This window comes from Thalia democratica, chromosome 1 (genome assembly GCF_965202585.1).
Source record: "Thalia democratica chromosome 1, ktThaDemo2.hap1.1, whole genome shotgun sequence".
Lineage (NCBI taxonomy): Eukaryota > Metazoa > Chordata > Thaliacea > Salpida > Salpidae > Thalia > Thalia democratica.
Window position 1 is genome coordinate 52375853 of NC_139165.1, and position 18700 is coordinate 52394552.

At 25.6% G+C, this 18700-nt stretch overlaps 1 protein-coding gene across 1 annotated transcript; it reads left to right on the forward strand.

Annotated features, from left to right (window-relative positions):
- The first annotated feature begins 1039 nt into the window (after positions 1-1039).
- On the forward strand, positions 1040-16366 carry LOC145833074 (kinesin-like protein KIF3A). Its single transcript, XM_082940276.1, has 16 exons — positions 1040-1098; positions 2330-2429; positions 7650-7811; positions 9545-9696; positions 10370-10553; positions 10869-11008; positions 12259-12456; positions 13153-13266; positions 13378-13510; positions 14269-14431; positions 14640-14820; positions 14880-14957; positions 15210-15422; positions 15766-15837; positions 15904-16016; positions 16082-16366. Exons 1-16 carry the CDS (start codon positions 1093-1095, stop codon positions 16131-16133), a joined length of 2061 nt encoding a protein of 686 aa, XP_082796402.1. The 5' UTR covers positions 1040-1092; the 3' UTR covers positions 16134-16366.
- Positions 16367-18700: the final 2334 nt, after the last annotated feature.

An 18700-nucleotide genomic window follows, 5' to 3' on the forward strand; every position in this document is an offset into this window, starting at 1 on the left:
TGCAAACGTTAAACAACATCTATCTCTCAATTTTACATTTTTTGAAACTTTTAGTTTGTGAGGATAATGCTTTATCTCCTAGACAATTTTCGTTTACTTTAGCCTAACTCAAAAAAAATATTTATTTTATATTATTTCATGTAAAGCTTTGTAAAAAATGTTGCTTACTGTGCACTGCAACTTATAAAAAAAATGCTGCTTTCTATTTTTAAAACTTACTTTACTGTTAAAATGTGGCTATTATGCTGCTTTACTTGCTGTATTTGAAAAAAAAACATTTAAAAGTTTATCTTGGATTACATACCATGAGTCATGACTGCTGTGAGCTGTCATCTTCTATAGATGTAAACGAGTTTGTATCTTCTGAGTTTAAATAGATGAGAGTTAAAACCAGAAGTTTCCGAGTTTGCGTTTCTAGGATAAAATTAAAATTCGTACTTAATTAAAATTACTGTAGGGATTTTTTAGAGTAACTAACTTTTATACTTTTAGGGTTGTTTTTCCTCTAAGTAAAGTTTTTTTTAGTTAGTTTATTTTTCGTAATAATAAGTTTGTCGTAAAATTGATAATTTTATTTCAAATATATTTACGACATTTTATTGATTGTATCTTTATCAGTTAAAGCTAAACATGCGATAAATAATATATGTCTATTTGACACTAGCTCTAATTTAAAGTTCTAATCTGTCATAGTTTTTGGAGCTTACCGTAAAATCTTTCGTTTTTATTTTGGTTTAATATGCAAACTTGTGCGGTAACGGTTGTAGGGGGTAGCTTAAAAAACTTGTAAACAATTTGCATGTTTGCTGAGTCAACAGTTTGTTGAGTCAACAGTTTGTAAAGCTTATCTGTAACCTAATCTCCCCAAACATATAAAAATAGATCAAAAATTGAAATTTTAAAACCCTTGGAACGTAACTGTACTTGAATAAATCAAGTAACAATTACAAGTAGAACTCTTCTATATAAAGTTTTTTTAATGATAAAGTCCCTAAAGTAAAAAAACTTAACATTTTTAACCAGCCATTTGTAAAATTTAAATAGCAACCATTAATGCTACTTTGTTAACTAGATTTATATGTTTAACAGAAAATGCCTGTAAGTTTTTCAAAAGTAGTTGTCATTATTTTTTAATTTATTAGTTAAGTTTATCAGAGTAGCATATTTTTTATTAATTTATCTTATAGATAAAATTTATTTGTCATCATCATATTTTTAATTTATTAAAAAACAGATTTAAAGTAGCTTTATAATATTTTTTCAATGTTATTGTACTATTTAATATAGTTTTTTACATTAAACTTCATTTTAAACTGAAAATAGACCCAAAAACAAGTACTTTCAAAAACCTTTTAAAAATTTTGAAAACCTGAAGAATATTTACCAAAAACCAGTGGTCACCCTGTATATACTAATTCTAAATTTTACATTTTAATTCCATTTATACATTTAATATTCCAAAAACATTTTAAATTACATTACTGTATTCTTTTGAAGCTCTAGTTGATATCATTATTTATACTGTTTTAAATTTCAAATTAATATTAGTAAAGTACATTAAAACTCTGAATTTGAAAAAAAAACTAATTAAATTTTTATATACCATTTGCAACTTTATATGAATAAGTTATTCATTTTGTTTTTTATATTTTATAACACAAAGCTTTCAAAATCATACAAGATTTCTTTGTCAAGTGATAAATTTTAAATGAAATTTGAAAAAATGTTTGTTAAGTGAGTAGCGTAAAAAATAACTTTAAATTATGACGTATGAATAAATTAAAATAAATACAAAAATTAGAGATTCAGTAATTAAAACTAAAGGTATGTTTATTAATAGATTGTTAATAATTTTGTTTTACCATTTAATGCTACTTGCGTATTTATCATTTAAGAGTTATCATATTAATTTGCAAATGGTATATAAATACGTTCAAAAACCTTCCTATAATAGTACTTATGAAAAAAATTAAATTTATTTTAATTCAAAAGAATACATGAATGACTAAAATAATGCTTAGCCAACTTGTAGTTTTTATTTGTTTAAAACTTTCTAAAAAAATCAGGCTTACTTAGACTTATTTTTAAAACTCACACTAACTTTTTTATTTTAAATAAATAAGTTCAGTTGTCATTTAAAACAATTTCATATAAAAAAAAGTTTTAAAAACAATGAAAATTATGTTCAAAAGAAGAAAAAATTAAGTTAAAGCTATTTTGTATATTATCTGTTTAAATTTATGAATAATTTTTTCAAGATATTCTTTAATTTTAAATTAAGCAGTTATTTTTTGAAAAAAAAAAGAGTTTTACTTTTTTGTTATCACAGAGCAAATCTCAAGAAAATTCTGACAATGTTAAAGTAGTTGTTAGATGCAGACCTATGAACAATAAAGAAAAGGGCTCCAATTTTCATCAGATAGTAAAAAGTTTGTTATATTTAATCCAAATAAAAGTTTTCTAAAAATTAATATGTTTTTTTAGTTTTATACTCATTTAAATGTTGTTTTCTACATGCTTGATAGTTACATTAGAAGTTAAAAGTGATTTCTCAATTAAAAACAACTCTTTTATATATTAATGTAAAAACGGTTAAGAATAGGTTTATCATTAGTTTTATTGAAAAATATTATAATAACAAATTTAAACAGTATTCTTTCTTTATTTAAATAACACATGTTTCTGTGTGTTAACAAGTTAACAAATTTGAACGGAGCTCTGTAAAAAATAAAAACTGCAAGGAAAGAATAGAAGCTAAATGGGTGTATATATGTGTTTATTAAGGATAAGAATAAATGCTATAGATTATTGTAGATGAATGGTTAATAATAGATACAATATATAATGTTAAATCAGACTCTAATAAAACTATATAATATTTGTAAATATTAATCTAAATTACAATTAAGTTAATTAAATTACATAATTAAATAACAAATTAAAATATAAAGCACTCATTCTTCTATTCTTGCGTTACAGTATTTGTTTTTTTACAGATTTCCCTTGAAGTATCTTAACTTGTTAACACACTCACACAAACATGTGTTATTTTAATAAAGAAAGAGTACTGTTTCAATTTGTTATTACTAGATATCCCAGTGAACTTGTTTTGCTAGGATCTTTATTAGCAAACAATTAATTTTAAGTTTTGAATAGTTATAATACTTATATATAAATTTATTTTAGAGTATTTTTACAGTCTAAAGATGGTTACTTGTCATATAACCTAGTTGTTGGTAAACTATACATTGGGGTTGGGATCCAAGTTCACAACTTGTTTTTAGTTAAAAAACTTGTGTAAAAAATAACCTGCAAAATTATGTTCCATCAAAATTTACAATTGCAATATAAAAGTTATAGAAGGCAGGGTGTGGGTTGTAAAACGTGGTGTGTGTGGTATTTACATGTTGATCTTATTTTATAGGTCTTATTTTATAGTTGCATTTATAGTTTTGTTAAATAAATATTAGTTTCTGAGATATGAGGGTAAAAACTTGGAGAGTTCAATAAGCTCCTTATAAAAGGACCAACATAAAAGTGCAAAATAAAATTTTTTAATTAAAAGTATACTTTCACCATCAGTTTTTAAGCAACCATTCAGTAATCTTAGCTTAATTATAAGCAGTCCTATTTAACAGTTTGGTCATAAAATTCTTAAATTGTTACATTAATATTTTTCCTTTTAATGCAAGGAATAATTAATAATAATTTGGTTAAAAGCTGAAAGAGAATATAGATTATAATTTTTTTTAATTGGAAGAAAATTAGCAATGAAAAATTTCTCTTCCATATGTTTGTATCCAAAACTTTTTGTATGACCATATCTTTAAAAAGATTATGTTATAAGTTTCTTAAACGTTATAGTTTTAGCTTTCATATAAGGGCCAGTGTTAATTTCACTAAAAAATGTTGGACTCCCCTATGACTTAAACTATGTGTTTAACAATGTTGATTATTTATTTAACGTTTTTTGACAAAATTAAAAAAATAGTTATATAATTTTACAACCATAGTAGTGACTTTGTCTATAAAACTTGGCCTTTAAATGACTTTATGTACTAAGTTCTGCTCTTTACTTATAAAATGACCCCTAATCTAAACTTCAAGTCCTGCAAATTCTTAACAAAGCTACAGCATTCTAAAGTTTACTGTAAATTTTTCTTAAAAAAGATAGCTCAAAACATTTTTACTACACTCTTGAAATCTTATATCCGCCTAGCTCAGTATTTAAAATATAATTTAATGCATCTTTTAAATTTATTTTGCTTTTAACATCTTTTAGATAACCATGCTAGTAGAAATTTATTTGAGTTACACTGCATCAAATTTTTTACGAGAAAGCTCTTTAAAGTAATAATTACTTTAGTTGTTCAATTCCGAGAAATAGAAACTAGAGTCGAAACTGATATTTAAAAACTTTTTTTTGCCTCAAGGAATCTTATCTTTTTGTAAAAAAAATTAATTAGTAACAGTTTTAATATTTTATTTATAGTTTAAAAAAAGATGTATATGAAGTATTTAGTTTCATTTAGTTTTTTTGCCTTAATTAATTTCAATTGAATTAAATATTTAGTCGTGTTGGTTCTTATTTATAAAATCTATAACAACATAATTGCTTGTTTGTTTTATTTTGCTTGGTTTTTAGAGAATACATTTTATACAGAATTTTCTGATTTTTTAATTTCTAAAATACAGCGTTGATATCTATACTATAAATTGTTATGTTCATTTTTATAACTCAAACTAAGTTTGGATATATTTCAAGTTTTAAAATTGTACTAAATTATTTATTTATAATAAAAAGTTTTTTTTTTATGTTTGATTTGTTTGATTCTAGTTCCACAAATTTTTATTTGATTTTACAAAGACCATAAAGTGAGGGTCTAACTTGTTTTATTACAAGTTGGTCATCTTAGCACAAACATTTTTTACACATTAAAATTGTCATAGTGTTTTTCTAATTGATGATTAGACATGGAGAAATCCAATTGGTAATAAAATTCTTCTTAATAAAAGTTAATAACTAAAAAAACTAGTTCACTAAAATATAACACATTTACAGTTTCTTAGCTGTCTTTTCTTCTTTTTTTAACACTTTATTTTTATTATATTTTTTATTTAAAGTATTTTTTACTTTAAGAAAAACTTTTTTTTAAATATTTTTATTAATAATATTAGAAATATAATACCCCAAAATTCTGAACTGTATGACAACAAATTTCTTAAAATTAAATTTATATGTTTAAAAACTTAAGAGGAGATACATTTTTATTAAAATTTTATTCTTCTGAGACGCTTGAAGATAGAATATTTCTGTTTAATTTTCTATTATCTTTTTACAAAACTGACTATATCTTCAGAGCTAATATATATACATATATATATAACTATATTTAAGCAATCTTTATACACTTTTTAAAGGTAATTTTAATTTTTGAACATATAAACTTAATTTTTTAGAAAGTTGTTATCATACAGTTCAGAATTTTTAGGGTGTAATATTTTTAATATAATTAATAAAAAGATATAAGTTTGTTTTTTTGCAAAGTGAAAAATACTTTAAATAAAAAATATAACAAAAATAAAGTTTAAAAATAAGAAGACGATTGCTACGAAACTGTAAAGGAGTTAGATTTTAGTGAACTAGTCTTTTTAATTAGTAACTTTGATTAGTAAGATATTGGATTTCTCCATGTCTAATCATCTATAAAAAAACACTTTGAACATTTTAATGAAATTTATAAATGCTTGTATTATTTCTTTTATGGTCTTATTTTGGTTTTGTAACAACTTTAACAAATTTGTTTTATTTTAAATATTTTAAGTGTGTTGTAGAGTTGCCATACACTCATGCTACTCAGACTGGTTTAAAACACTATAAAATAGATCTAGTAATATTTTGAAATATTTTCTGTTTAATAAAAAGAAACTCAGATTTCAATGTATTTTTTTTAAATGTCTTTTGAATATATTTAATAAACTTCAGACTAGTTTTATGACTTTTAAATATTTCACTTTTACTTATAAATTAAGTTTTTTATTCTATTTGAATGAGATTTTATTAAACTGATGATCTCGTTTGATTTAGTTCAAACAATAGAAACATCGTTTTGAAAACAAAATTTTAAATTTTTAATTTATCATTCTCCTTATCATTAAATCGAGAGCTTTTATTGTGATCTGTAAAGTAAAAAGTACACAAGTTGTTTGTTCTATAAATTCACTTGTTTATATTTTTTATGTTTTTTTAAAGTATTCAAGCTTGATAGGCAAACACTTTTTTTTCAGTTTTTGACTTTTAGTACATTTATTTCAACTTTACCATGAATTTAGGCTAGTTTAAAGTAACTCAGGCAGACTTTTTGGCTTCTATGAGTGGCAGCCCTTGTTTTAGTTAAAAAATATGTTAAATAGCAATAAAATATAAAAACAAAATAAAATTATTCAAAAAAAATGTTCTTGGTTATACATTAATGTTTTATATATACTTAATAATTTTAATCTAACAACTCACAATTACTAATACTTCATCTAACTTTGCTTGAATAGATGTTGACTTATTTTAGGCCATAAAAAAGAGGGGTATTATACTAAAAGTAGCATTGCTTTTTTAAATGAAATAGAACAGTATAGACTAGTGGTAGGCAACGTACGTCCTACTAGACGGATATGGTCTGCAGAGTGAAAATGACTGGCCGGCCAATGTTTGAAAAATTTAAGAGGAATACAGCTAGCAAAAGGTAAAACTTAAGGCCTATGAGCATCTAAATCTGGTCCGCTGAACCTAATTTTAAATTTACATTAGATATACAGGCTTTACAATGAAGCACAAAAAAACGGTCCTAGGTACAATTTACAAGAAAATTGAAACTTACACTAGACATAGTAAATAAAGGTCACTTTGAATTCGAATTTTGTAAGTTAGTTGAAATTGAAGTGATCCAACATGCTAAGGACTAAATTTTTCCGTATCTTACCGCTGACTAAAACATTGCCCATCCCTTGTATACACTATAAGTCAGTACTTAAAATATACTAAAATTAAAATTTTAAACGTATCAATTTTGTAAAAAGTCTTTAGTTTTAAACATATTGAACACATTTTTTTTGTTTTCATTAAATCTGAAAAGTTTTAATTTCTTTTAAAGTATGTTTTTTTTCTGAGCTAGAGATCTTGGTTTTTTAAATAAGGGACATTATTAAATAGGATAAAAGGTTTCTAGTGTTATAATTTGAAAAATTAAATTAAATATTTGTCAATAAAAACAGTAATTTTTTTTTTGTATCGATAGAAAATTTTGTTTTATAAAACTTAATTGTTAGTAATAAATATAACTTTAATAAATGAAGAAGGTTGGTAAAAAAATGAAGGAGAGTATAGATTTTCAGTTAAATAGTTTTTTTTTTGCTTTTGTTAGTTTGTGTCTTCCATATCAAACCTAAAAAACTCACCAAATTTAGTCACTTATATCCCAAAAGTTGATATTAGTGTTATTAAGTGGTAAAAAGTGTCTAAAGGTTTTAGAAAAATAAAACCTATTATGTTAAAAAAACAACGTGGACCTCCATGGCCTTAACTTCAAACATTTTTTGTTAATGATCAAGTTATAATTTTAATTTTATAAGTTAGTTTAATGTTTAATTTTTAGTTGATGAAGTAAGAGGTCAAGTCGTAGTTGAAGGTAGAAATGCAAATGAAGTTGCAAAAACTTTTACTTTTGACACTGTTTTTAACACGGACAGCAAGCAACTTGATGTGTACAATCTTACTGCTCGACCAATTGTTGACTCTGTTCTTGGTGGTTATAATGGTTAGATATAAATTAGTCTTTATTAGACCATACTTCATAATTTTATTCTCACTATACAACTTCATTTTAAAGTCACATGTGAAAAGATATTTAGTCTTACATTATTTTATTCAGTTATTTATTCTTTATTACACTTAAAAGGTTTAATTTTTTAATTGCTTACTGACGACGCATTTGAAAGTACTTCAAGCAATAATAATGAGTTAAAAATTAAAGCTTTGTTGATTTTTTTAAACAATAAATACTTTTAATGTATACAGTAATTAAAATAAAAACAAAAAATCACTAATAACGCTTGACATACCAGAAGGACGATTTGAGAAACTTAAATTCTTATTATTACACATAAAAACCCACTACATAAAGTTAAAAATATTTTAGGTGTTAGCATGCACCTTAAAGCAGGATTGGTTACGTACTTTATAAGATCAAATATTTTATCTTTTTAATATACAAAAAGATTTTGTAGTTTCAAAACTACATGTTAAAGTAGTTTTGAATGGTATACTATCAAAATCCACCCTTGTTCAAAATCCACCGATCAATATCCACCCAATTTTTTTTTTGATTTTAAATTCATTTTATATATTTTTTGCCTTTTTTTTAGTTTATTTTTTATTTATTTTTAACAATCACTGTTACCCCTAACCCTTACCCTCGATCAGTAAGCGGTTCTCGAATTTGACTGGGTGGATTTTGAACGTGTCCCGTTTTGAATATTATTTTAATGCTGTTGTTAAGTAAATATAAATTTTAGTATATAATGAAACAGTATTTTGTTTGTCTCTTTATTTTTCTTTTTGACCTTAAACTATTGGAGTTTATAATTGTGAAAATGTTTTACATTAACTAATTAATTTTTTTTTTCAAGAACATTCTTCTTACAAGTAGTTTAAGAAGCTATAAAAGAGTGAGAACTTGTTAAGTTACATTAAATAGGGTTCTCATTTTCCTCTATTTTACTATTTTGGCTAGTGTAGGACCAATTTTTAATTACATATAAAAAATGTTATTTTTTGTTATATAGTATATAAGTCTGTAAAATTATATCTTTATGTTCAAAACAACCAAAGTTCTTAACTTGTGTAAATTTAGGGAAATTGTGTACCTAAATATTTCTTTTACATTTCAGCTTTAAAAATTCAAATTTCATTAGATTTTCAAAGTTTAAACATGAATAAACTTTTGTTTTTTCAAACTTAATTAATTTATAGTCCTTTTTCATTTTATAAGATTTAGTTTTGTTTCATAACATATGATTAAAAACATAAGTAATTTGTTTAAGAATTATTTACTTAATGCTTTGTTTTTATTCGACTTGCTATTGTATTTAGTTTATGTCCTGTTCAAAAAATTTCATTACTTTCAACTGTTTATTTTAAACTTATAAGTATTTAAAACTTAAATAAAGTGTATGAAAGTTTTCATTTATTTCTATAAATTTTACTTAGTACCCTGATTAAATTTTAGAAGTTTTTAAGCTTATAAAAAAAACTTGTAATGATAAAGTTTTCTTTTGGAGGAAACTTTTTATAAAGTTCATTATATCTAATACTTATAAAAGTCTATATCATATGAAAAATTAATTGTTCTGTATATATTTAAAGCTTTTATAAAAAGATACTGTTAATTACTTGGACCAACCTTAAATGTGCAATAAAAGTTTATGTCAGATTCAATAGTGTATGTATATCTTAGTTTTTAGTTATTTAAACTGGTACAATTTTAAATAGGTACAATATTTGCATATGGACAGACAGGAACTGGTAAAACTTTTACAATGGAAGGTGTAAGAAGTGTTCCGGAACTTCGAGGTATTATACCCAATTCTTTTGCCCATGTTTTCGGCCATATTGCAAAAGCTGAAGGCGACTCTAGGTTTTTAGTAAGTTTTTTATGTAATTGTTATTTTTGAAAGAAAATTGAAAGTATTTATTTGAAAATTATTTCTCTTTATATCAAGTAATATACAATACATCTTAATTAATTCTTAATTAAGACTTTTTTTTAGAAAATAGAAACATTAAAACACAATTTAAAAAAGTCTTATTCTTGATATAAAGTTAAACTTAAACTTAATAACTGTTTCACGAGAATCTTTTAGAACTAGTTAAACTGTAGTACTTAGTTTGTAAGTTTTGCATGTTAAAGTCTTTAGAGAAGTGAATAACAAAGTAACATTTTTTGTTGTTTTTATTAATTTCCATAAATAACTAGTTGATTTACAGTGTGTTAAATTTTTAATATAGGTGATTGAGTTTCATAGGTTCTTTATACAAGATGCAAACTAAAAAAGCAAAAACAAAATCTTACTTCTCTGACAATTTTTTATCACTTAAAAAAATATCTTAGTTTTATCTTTATAAAACTTTTGAAAAACATGTCGTAAAGAAATTTAAAATATTTTACTTTTTTTTTTCTAAATAGTTTTCTGTTATAAAATTTATAGCTTTTAAGTACACGGTATAACAGAAATTGTAAAAATAAATAAAAGTATTTTATATTTTTGTTTGTAAATTACTGTCTATAACGAAAAATAAAACAATAATTGTTATCAGGTTCGTGTGTCATATTTAGAAATTTATAATGAAGAAGTGAGGGACTTATTAGGAAAAAATCAAAAGAAAAGACTTCATTTGAAAGAAAGGCCTGATGTCGGAGTGTATGTGAAAGATCTTTCTACCTTCGTTGTAAATAATGCTGACGATATGGATAGAATCATGACTATTGGACATAAGAACAGTTTAATTTTACACATATTTTAAAAATAGCTTTGTTTAGCAAAATATTGGGTGTTGCACTATTCTTCTTAGTAAAACTTTATACATAAAGAAAATAAGTCGGTTGCTTTTTGCTGTTCAGTGAATATAAAAGCAACTTAGTGTTGAATTTAATAAAACTTCCTATTAAAGGCACTATGATAGTTTTTAAATTACCAGCCCAGATCGACTTTTATGCTTGAACATTTTTTATGATCAATAAAAAACTATAATGCTTGTATTGTTAGAAGTTGTTTTGTTAAAGTGCTTTAAACTTATAACTTTAAACTGATAACAGGATCTGTTGGTGCTACAGACATGAACGAGCAATCCTCGAGGTCGCATGCTATTTTCACCATTACAATTGAATGCAGTGAAAAAGGAATTGATCAACAACAACACGTAAAAGTCGGAAAGCTTCACCTTGTAGATCTTGCTGTTAGTGTAGTATTTTATTTATAAGATGTAACGTTAAAAGGCGTTAAATCCTGGAGATCCTGATAAGCTAAGCTTATCAGAATATATACCACAGATGTTTTTGTGTCAAAACTTTATTCCGACTAACGGCGTTTGACTGCTCTCAAATAAATTTAAGAATAGATCTACGGAGTCTATAAAATATTAACACACATTAGAAAAAAAGCATGTATACATATGTATAGTGTTTATGTGAGTAGTAACTATAAACAAACTTTATGGTTTAAAAACAAAGTTTGGAATAAAAACATAAAAATATAAAACTGTCTACAAAAAATACAAATTTAATAAAAGCACACTAACCTCAAAAAAGCTGTAAGAATAGGCAAGTTTTAAAAAATGAAAATTAGACTAAGTTCTGCAGAAATGTTACGTCATAATAAATTTAACAAATTAATTAATAATTTATGCAGCTTAAAAACATGAAGTATTAAATTTGTAAGTTTTTGTGATTGTAAATGTGGATTTTGTGAAATAAATAAGTACATAGGTAGACAGAGTTATTTAAAGTAGAATCGTCGGTTTGTGGGAACAAATATTCGATAGGTCTTTCCGCTTTTTCAGAAGTAGGTCTTTATCTTCTGCTGCAACGGAGTAAGTAGAATTTGCCCAACTTGCAATACAGAAAGAGCAGTAATTGCAGCAGAAGATAAAGACCTTCTTCTGAACAAGCGGCAAGACCTATCGAATATTATACATAATTATACATGCTTTTTTTCTAATGTATGTTAATATTTTATAGACTCCGTAGATCTGTTCTTAAATTAATTTGAGAGCAGTGAAACGCCGTTAATCGGAATAAAGTTTTGACACAAAAACATCTGTGGTAAATTTTATTTATTAAGTTTGAAATTAAGTTTTAATTGAGATTTCATCAAGTGTTTTGCTATTTAAAATTTTTAAACTTTCTTTTTGTTAGAAAAAAAATTAACAAGATTCTTACATTGTAACTTTTTTACCCCAATTACTAGAAAGAGAAAATCTTAAGTATTAAATTATCAAACTAATTTTTGTTTTTTTCACACTAAAATTAATATATTGTTCATAGGATATTTTTATTTTTTGTAATTTGGTTTACTTTTAAAATATTTTAGTGTAGCATTTTTTACGTTTAACAACTCAAATTTCTAATTTATAAAACTTAGTATTCCGAAAATCGATCTTTTTAAATAAAATTCTTATTTACATAGCTGTTAAAATAATTGTTTCAGGGATCTGAACGCCAGCAAAAGTCGGGAGCGACTGGTGTGCGATTAAAAGAAGCAACGAAAATAAACTTGTCTCTGTCCACACTCGGAAATGTTATATCAGCTCTCGTTGATGGAAGAAGCACTCACATACCTTATCGCAACTCTAAACTTACAAGAATGTTGCAGGATTCTTTAGGAGGCAATTCAAAAACGTTGATGGTGATTTTTTTTAAACAAAAATTAGACTAGTTTATTGTTATATAATAAGGGCTTAAATTATTATTGTAGTTTTTATTATTCTTAAATATAATTTAAAACAAGGATGTCCATTATGTGGCCCATTTCCACAAATTAAACTTGATAATATACATAGTTGTCATAATTATTTTTTATTGTTTGATAATATTTTCAACGATGTAAAATATAAACAAGGTTTGTTCATGTGCTTTTGTTATTTTTTATTAAGCTAAAGTAAGTAAAGTGGCCCGCAAAAATAAAATATCCAAATATGGCCTAGTAAATAAAATTGTTGGACATTTTTGGTTTAGTAAAAATTGTGTTAAAAAGTATTTAAGTTATATCATGAATTCGGGTAGCAATGTTTTGTACAGTTTTATTAAGTTTCCTTAAAAAGGTAACTTTTGGACTGAATCATCAAGTAAATTGTATTTTGTGTATAGTCTGATTCGTAAGGGTTGCACTAAAGAGTTAAAAACAGTTCCAATTTTTGACAAATAAAAAATTATTCTGGCCTTTTATATTATTTTATTTTATAATAAACCTTTAATTCTGGCCAATAATAATTTTTTAAGCTACTTTAACAAATGTGCCCAAAAGTAAAAATTCCCTACACTCTAAGACTAAAATATTAGTTTAATACTTCTTGATAAAATTTTAAAATAAAATTATAAACAGTGCGCCAATTTTGGCCCAGCTAACTACAATTATGATGAAACGATATCCACTTTGAGATATGCAAACCGAGCAAAGAATATCAAAAACAAAGCAGTAATCAACGAAGATCCTAAAGTAACTATAACTATATTCTCATTAACATCGTAGGGTATAACAACCAAAACTTCCGAGTTTTATTGAGCCTTTATAATTTCTTCCTCTAATTTTGTAAAAATTATTACAAAGGATGCACTTTTGCGCCAATTCCAAAAAGAAATAGAAGATTTGAAGAAGAAGTTGGTAGACGAGGGAGGTGAAGGAGGCGACTCGGAGGAGAGTGAGGAGGAACTAGTCGACGGAAAAATGCGCAGAAAAAAACGTTTGTTGATGGTTTATTTGATATTGCAGTTTGAGGTACACAGCAGTTCGGGTTGAGTCAGATTGAAAATACCGCAGTTAAAAAATACAGACCAAACGCGGCTTTTCAATTGTTATGTTCAAGTTTATACAAACATGTTTGCGAAGTCCGCTAATTTTAGTCACCGGTAATTTTCAACTTAGTATCTTTATTTATTTCTCTACTAGATAACATTAATGAAATAATTACTTAATACTTTTAAAAGTTTGAATCTGAAGTTTTTTTGAACAAAAGTTAGTTAGAACTTATTTTATAAGTTCTATAAATTAATTTCTGATAAGATTCAGTAAAACTCATAAAAACGTGTGTTTTATTTATTGGTAAATTAATTGTTTGATCATTTTATTTTATAGAAACTTGTCTGTTACTATAGTTTTTTACCTTGCGGCTTCCAGCACTTTATAAAAAAAATTTCGAGTGTTCAAAAAAAAGCTGTATGGTAAATACGAGTTGCTATATTCTACACAAAGTGATCATAAATCACTTTTAGTTATATCAAAGAAGTAATAAAAGTTCAAAGTATTAAACTGGTAATAATTTTTAGAAAATTTCCATCTAATCTTTTATAGAAAGTGAAAAAGTTGCTCATTTTGAAGCATAAACGTTACATACGTGTTAAGTCTTTAGTTAAATTTTTAGTTATATTGACCTTTTATTGCAGTGGAATTGACATCAAACTTTAAAGGACATTCTAAATTACTATAAACGTTTAACTAAAGGTAGTAGAAAAAGAAGGCTTTCACCTGGAAGAATGGCTGCAATGGAAAAGCAAATTGAGGAAGAAAAGAAAAAGTTGGAAGACGACAGAGATATGGCTGAGGAGGAAAAAAATCGCGTTAAAACAGATCTTAAAAAGAGAACTGAACAACTTCAAAAAGCGCAGTTAGTTGCTAAATTTATATTAAAATAGATTGGAAATATACTTTTTTCAACTTTTACGGAATAGAAAATTAAATTAATATTTATTTAAACCTAAACTATTTAATATTTAGAAGTACTTCCACTGTTGTAATTGCTCTTTATAAATTTGTCTAACAAACGATAGTTCAGTAAACTAGCATTTTAAAACATCATCAATTTTTTGCTGCAGAAAAGAACAGGAGCAGCTTCAAGAGCGGCTTAAAAACATCGAGAGGAAGGTGATTGTGGGAGGCGTGGATCTGCTGCAAAAAGCTGAGGATCAGGAGAAGCTCCTGGAAGAATCCAACACGGAACTTCAGCTGAGAAAAACTCAGCAAGAAGAGCTGAGAAAGCAAATTGAAAACAAAGAGGTAAAGTTTTTGGTGTTTAAGATTTAATTGTATTTTTTTGAGTTAAGTTTTTTTATTAGGCAGAAAAGCTCGATATTGAAGAGAAGTATGAGAATTTAAAAGACGAAGCTCAAGGTAAAACTAGAAAACTTAAAAAGGTATGAGTAAATTGTGTTATCTCTTATTACATACTTATGTAAAACATTCTTAAATTTATATGACTAGCTTAATTGAATTATAGATACGTAATTAAGAAAAAAAACTGATGTAATATTAAACGTTATTTTGTTTTACAGTAAGCAGTTAACAAAGTAAATTGATACAATTTAATTTCAGTCTGAAAATGTTTGTACGTTTTTGCTAGCATCACTAATTGTGCTTGATCGAGTCAACCTGGTATAAACTTGCAGGTTTACACGATGCTGATGACGGCCAGGTCCGAGTTGGAAGACACGAAGCGAGAGCATGACAGGGACGTCGACGCCCTCATCTCCCACATCAAGCAGGTGTCACGTGACGTGAAGAAGCTCGCCATCATGTGCGAGTATTTCGTCCCCCAGCACTGTCTGGAGATGGTGCAGCAGAACATGCAGTGGAACGAGCACATTGGCGAGTGGCAGCTTGTGAGTTTGCATTTTTTGATTAGAAATATTGGATTTAGTAAATAGAATAGTTTTTAGTCTTGAAATTTTATGCTAAATTTTTTAATTTTTTTGTAAAGTGTTTGAATTTAATAAAAATGCTGTAACTTAAATATCAATCTGATTAATAGATTATGAAAAACCCTAAAAAAAATTATTTTACAGTAAATTTTTTTTTTTATTATTTAGCATTTTAAATACGAAAGTTATAAATTCTAAAGCAAAAAACATTATTTTTACTGTAAAAGAGAGGTATAAAAATTAGAGTAAATATATAATAGTGAAGCAGTAAATAGCTGATAAACAAAAAAATAAAAACAAAAAGAAAGGAATCGCTTACACTGGAAACAATATGAGAAAACAGACACCTCGTAAAGATTCAAATGATTTTAATGGGGTTTGTTTCAATTCATTTTTTTAATGTTTAAGAACTCAAACTAGTCTGAATCAAAATGTTTATTAGGCAGAACTAGATCTTTCTAACCACTATTTATCCTACACCTCGGACGGTTTAATCGACCCTATGGCTTCATCGGCGAATGGTAAAAACAAACCAAGGCTCCGGTACGGTAGAAAGTTAGTGTTTTTTTTAAACATATTATTTGTTTACTATATTATTATTATACTTTGTACTTTTGCAGAAAAAAACAAAAGTCTGCGCAGCAACAAATAGACGCCGTTTTACTTGGATGAATTTTATTTATTGGCATTAATTTTTTTTTTCTTATCTTTGCACTGTTTAACATAAGATTTCATATATGTGTGTTTTTGAATTTTCAGTGCATTAAAACTGTTTTCAATATGATATTTGAATGATTTAAATATTAATCATTAATACATATATTTTAGAGTAAAAAGTTGGTTTTGTGATTCATCTGTGAGTTTGTATATGTAAATTAAATTAATTTTATAAATAAAAAATGTTTTGTGATACGTTGTTAGTTTGTTTGATTTTTATAAAATTGTAAAAACATGCTTTAACCTAGTAGATCAATTCCGATACGAATTATTTTCTTTTCAAATAATTTCAAATCCGTTTATTATCATCCAAATAATTTCCCCTCCAATTGTCTCTTTATGAAATTTTATTTTCAAACAAATAGTTCCGGTTGTAAATTTACAATTAATTAATTTAAGATAATGTTTTTGTGTTGTTAAAATATTTAACTAAGACTTTTAAACTTACTTACAATAAATTTAAGTAACTGTTTAATTATATTTTTTAGAATCGAAAGATTAACGTTCAATTATTTTATTAAGCAAGTTTACAGTTGGTATAATATGGTGAACTACAATTTCTTGACTTCTTTTTTGTACTTTAAAGTAAAAATTATAGTTTTCTATTTCAATTTAATTTATTATTAAATTTAACTAGTTGTCTTACAATTAAAAAAAAAACATAGTGTTTCTGGTCTTCTTAATGAGCAAAAAAGAGACAATAGTTCAGCTTCACTGCACGGTAACGAAAAATCTAGAGATTAATAAGCTTTTGAAGGTGGCCAAATAAACAGTTAACAAAAATTTGAGAAGTTTTGTACATCTAAAGACCGTCCCAGAAGTAGAAAACCACGCACTGCTCGATCAAACAGGATTATTCAACCTTTCCAGTGAGGGTGTGGAGAAACTTGGAGATATCTGCAAGACATACATAAAGTGTTCAGTAGTCGTTGATGAGTGCGTCAGAAGAGCTTCACGTCTACAAAAACCATACGTGTGGGCTGCAGTCTCTAAACTTTTATCTAAACTCAAAACTGGTGAAAACGTTGTTTTTTAGATTTATATTTATAAAAAGATGCCTCCTTTTTCGCTTAATCCCATTGATTTTCAGTCTGAAACCTGTGGTGTATTCTACGTTATAGGCATAGGTATCTATCTATTGATGCTCATTCAAGAATTGATGCTTTGAAGACATTTCTTCTGAGAGAATGGGCTAAAAAACATCAAAAAATGCTGTGTATCTTGGTTTTAATTTTATAGAAATAGATAAACTCGTAATCGAAAACAAAAGACATCACGTTAAAAATAAATAGCTTAAATTTATTTATGACAGTTTTCATAGTTTTATTTATAATCCTTTGAAAATTTGTTTGTATGTATTTTTTTTTAATAAACTTTTTTTTATTAGTCTAAAAGCTTATGGTCCACATCAAAAATAATTAAAAAAAATAGAGACTTATACTTAACTTCGAGTTTTTTCAACATGCTGAATATTTTGTATACACCGGTTATAAAAAATTAAGGCCTTAAAATCTGGTAGCGTTTGATCTCCTAATGCTTCAACGTTAAGTTTTTTAAGCCTCAATTTTTATTAAACAAAAATTGAATGCATTGATTTAAAAAAAAAGTTTGTGTAAAACTGATTCGATGGGAATGAATTTAGATTAAAACTGCAAGAAAACGGTTGCAATTAAACAATGGAGAATTGGTCTGGATGGAAAATAAACCAGATCGGAATTTATAGTATAAATGTCATAACAATGTGTTATTTTAAGCGTAAGTAAAAAAATTTATAAAATAAGTTTCTGTTTTAAGTAAGCAAAATTACTTAAAAAATAAACTTATAACTATTTTAAGAAGTTGCAAGAACCTCAAGTTAATCTTTGAAGAAGATTTATAATATTTTTTAACTTTATTCCTATTATTTTGTTGCTCTTTTCGTAATTTTTCCACTGTTTATTACTGTTATCCTAAACCATTAACGCTAGAATACTAACCTATTAATTTAAGTTTAATATATATACTAAAAAGATTTTTTTAAACGTTTTACATGGTTTTTAAGCTATCAAAGTCTAATAGAATACTATAAGTTCATCATTTCTGTAAATTAGATTTAGAAAAATGGTTTTTATAAAATCTAAAAACACTTTCTTAAACTAAAAAGAACTATAATTTTTAACTGCTTCTAAAACTAAAATAAATAAAATCAAATTTAAATGTTTTTCAAATTTGTTGTAAACATTACACCAGGGGTGTGTTTTGACTGGTTTCCTGTGAACCCCCTGAAAAAAAAATTAAACAAAAAAAAAATCTTAGAATATCACTAAAAACATTGTTTATTGACTTTGTTTTTGTTATTTGATAAATTTTGAATAATGAATGTTGAATTTAAAACACTGAAAGATTAAAAAGTTTCCTTAACAAAAAATGCTCTTTTTTGCCCAGCTGAAATAGATTTTAAATTAAATTTCAATTGTGATATCATAATAGGTAGAAGTTTCAAAGTAGCATTTTCTTTCTAGGAAACTTTTTACTAAAATGCT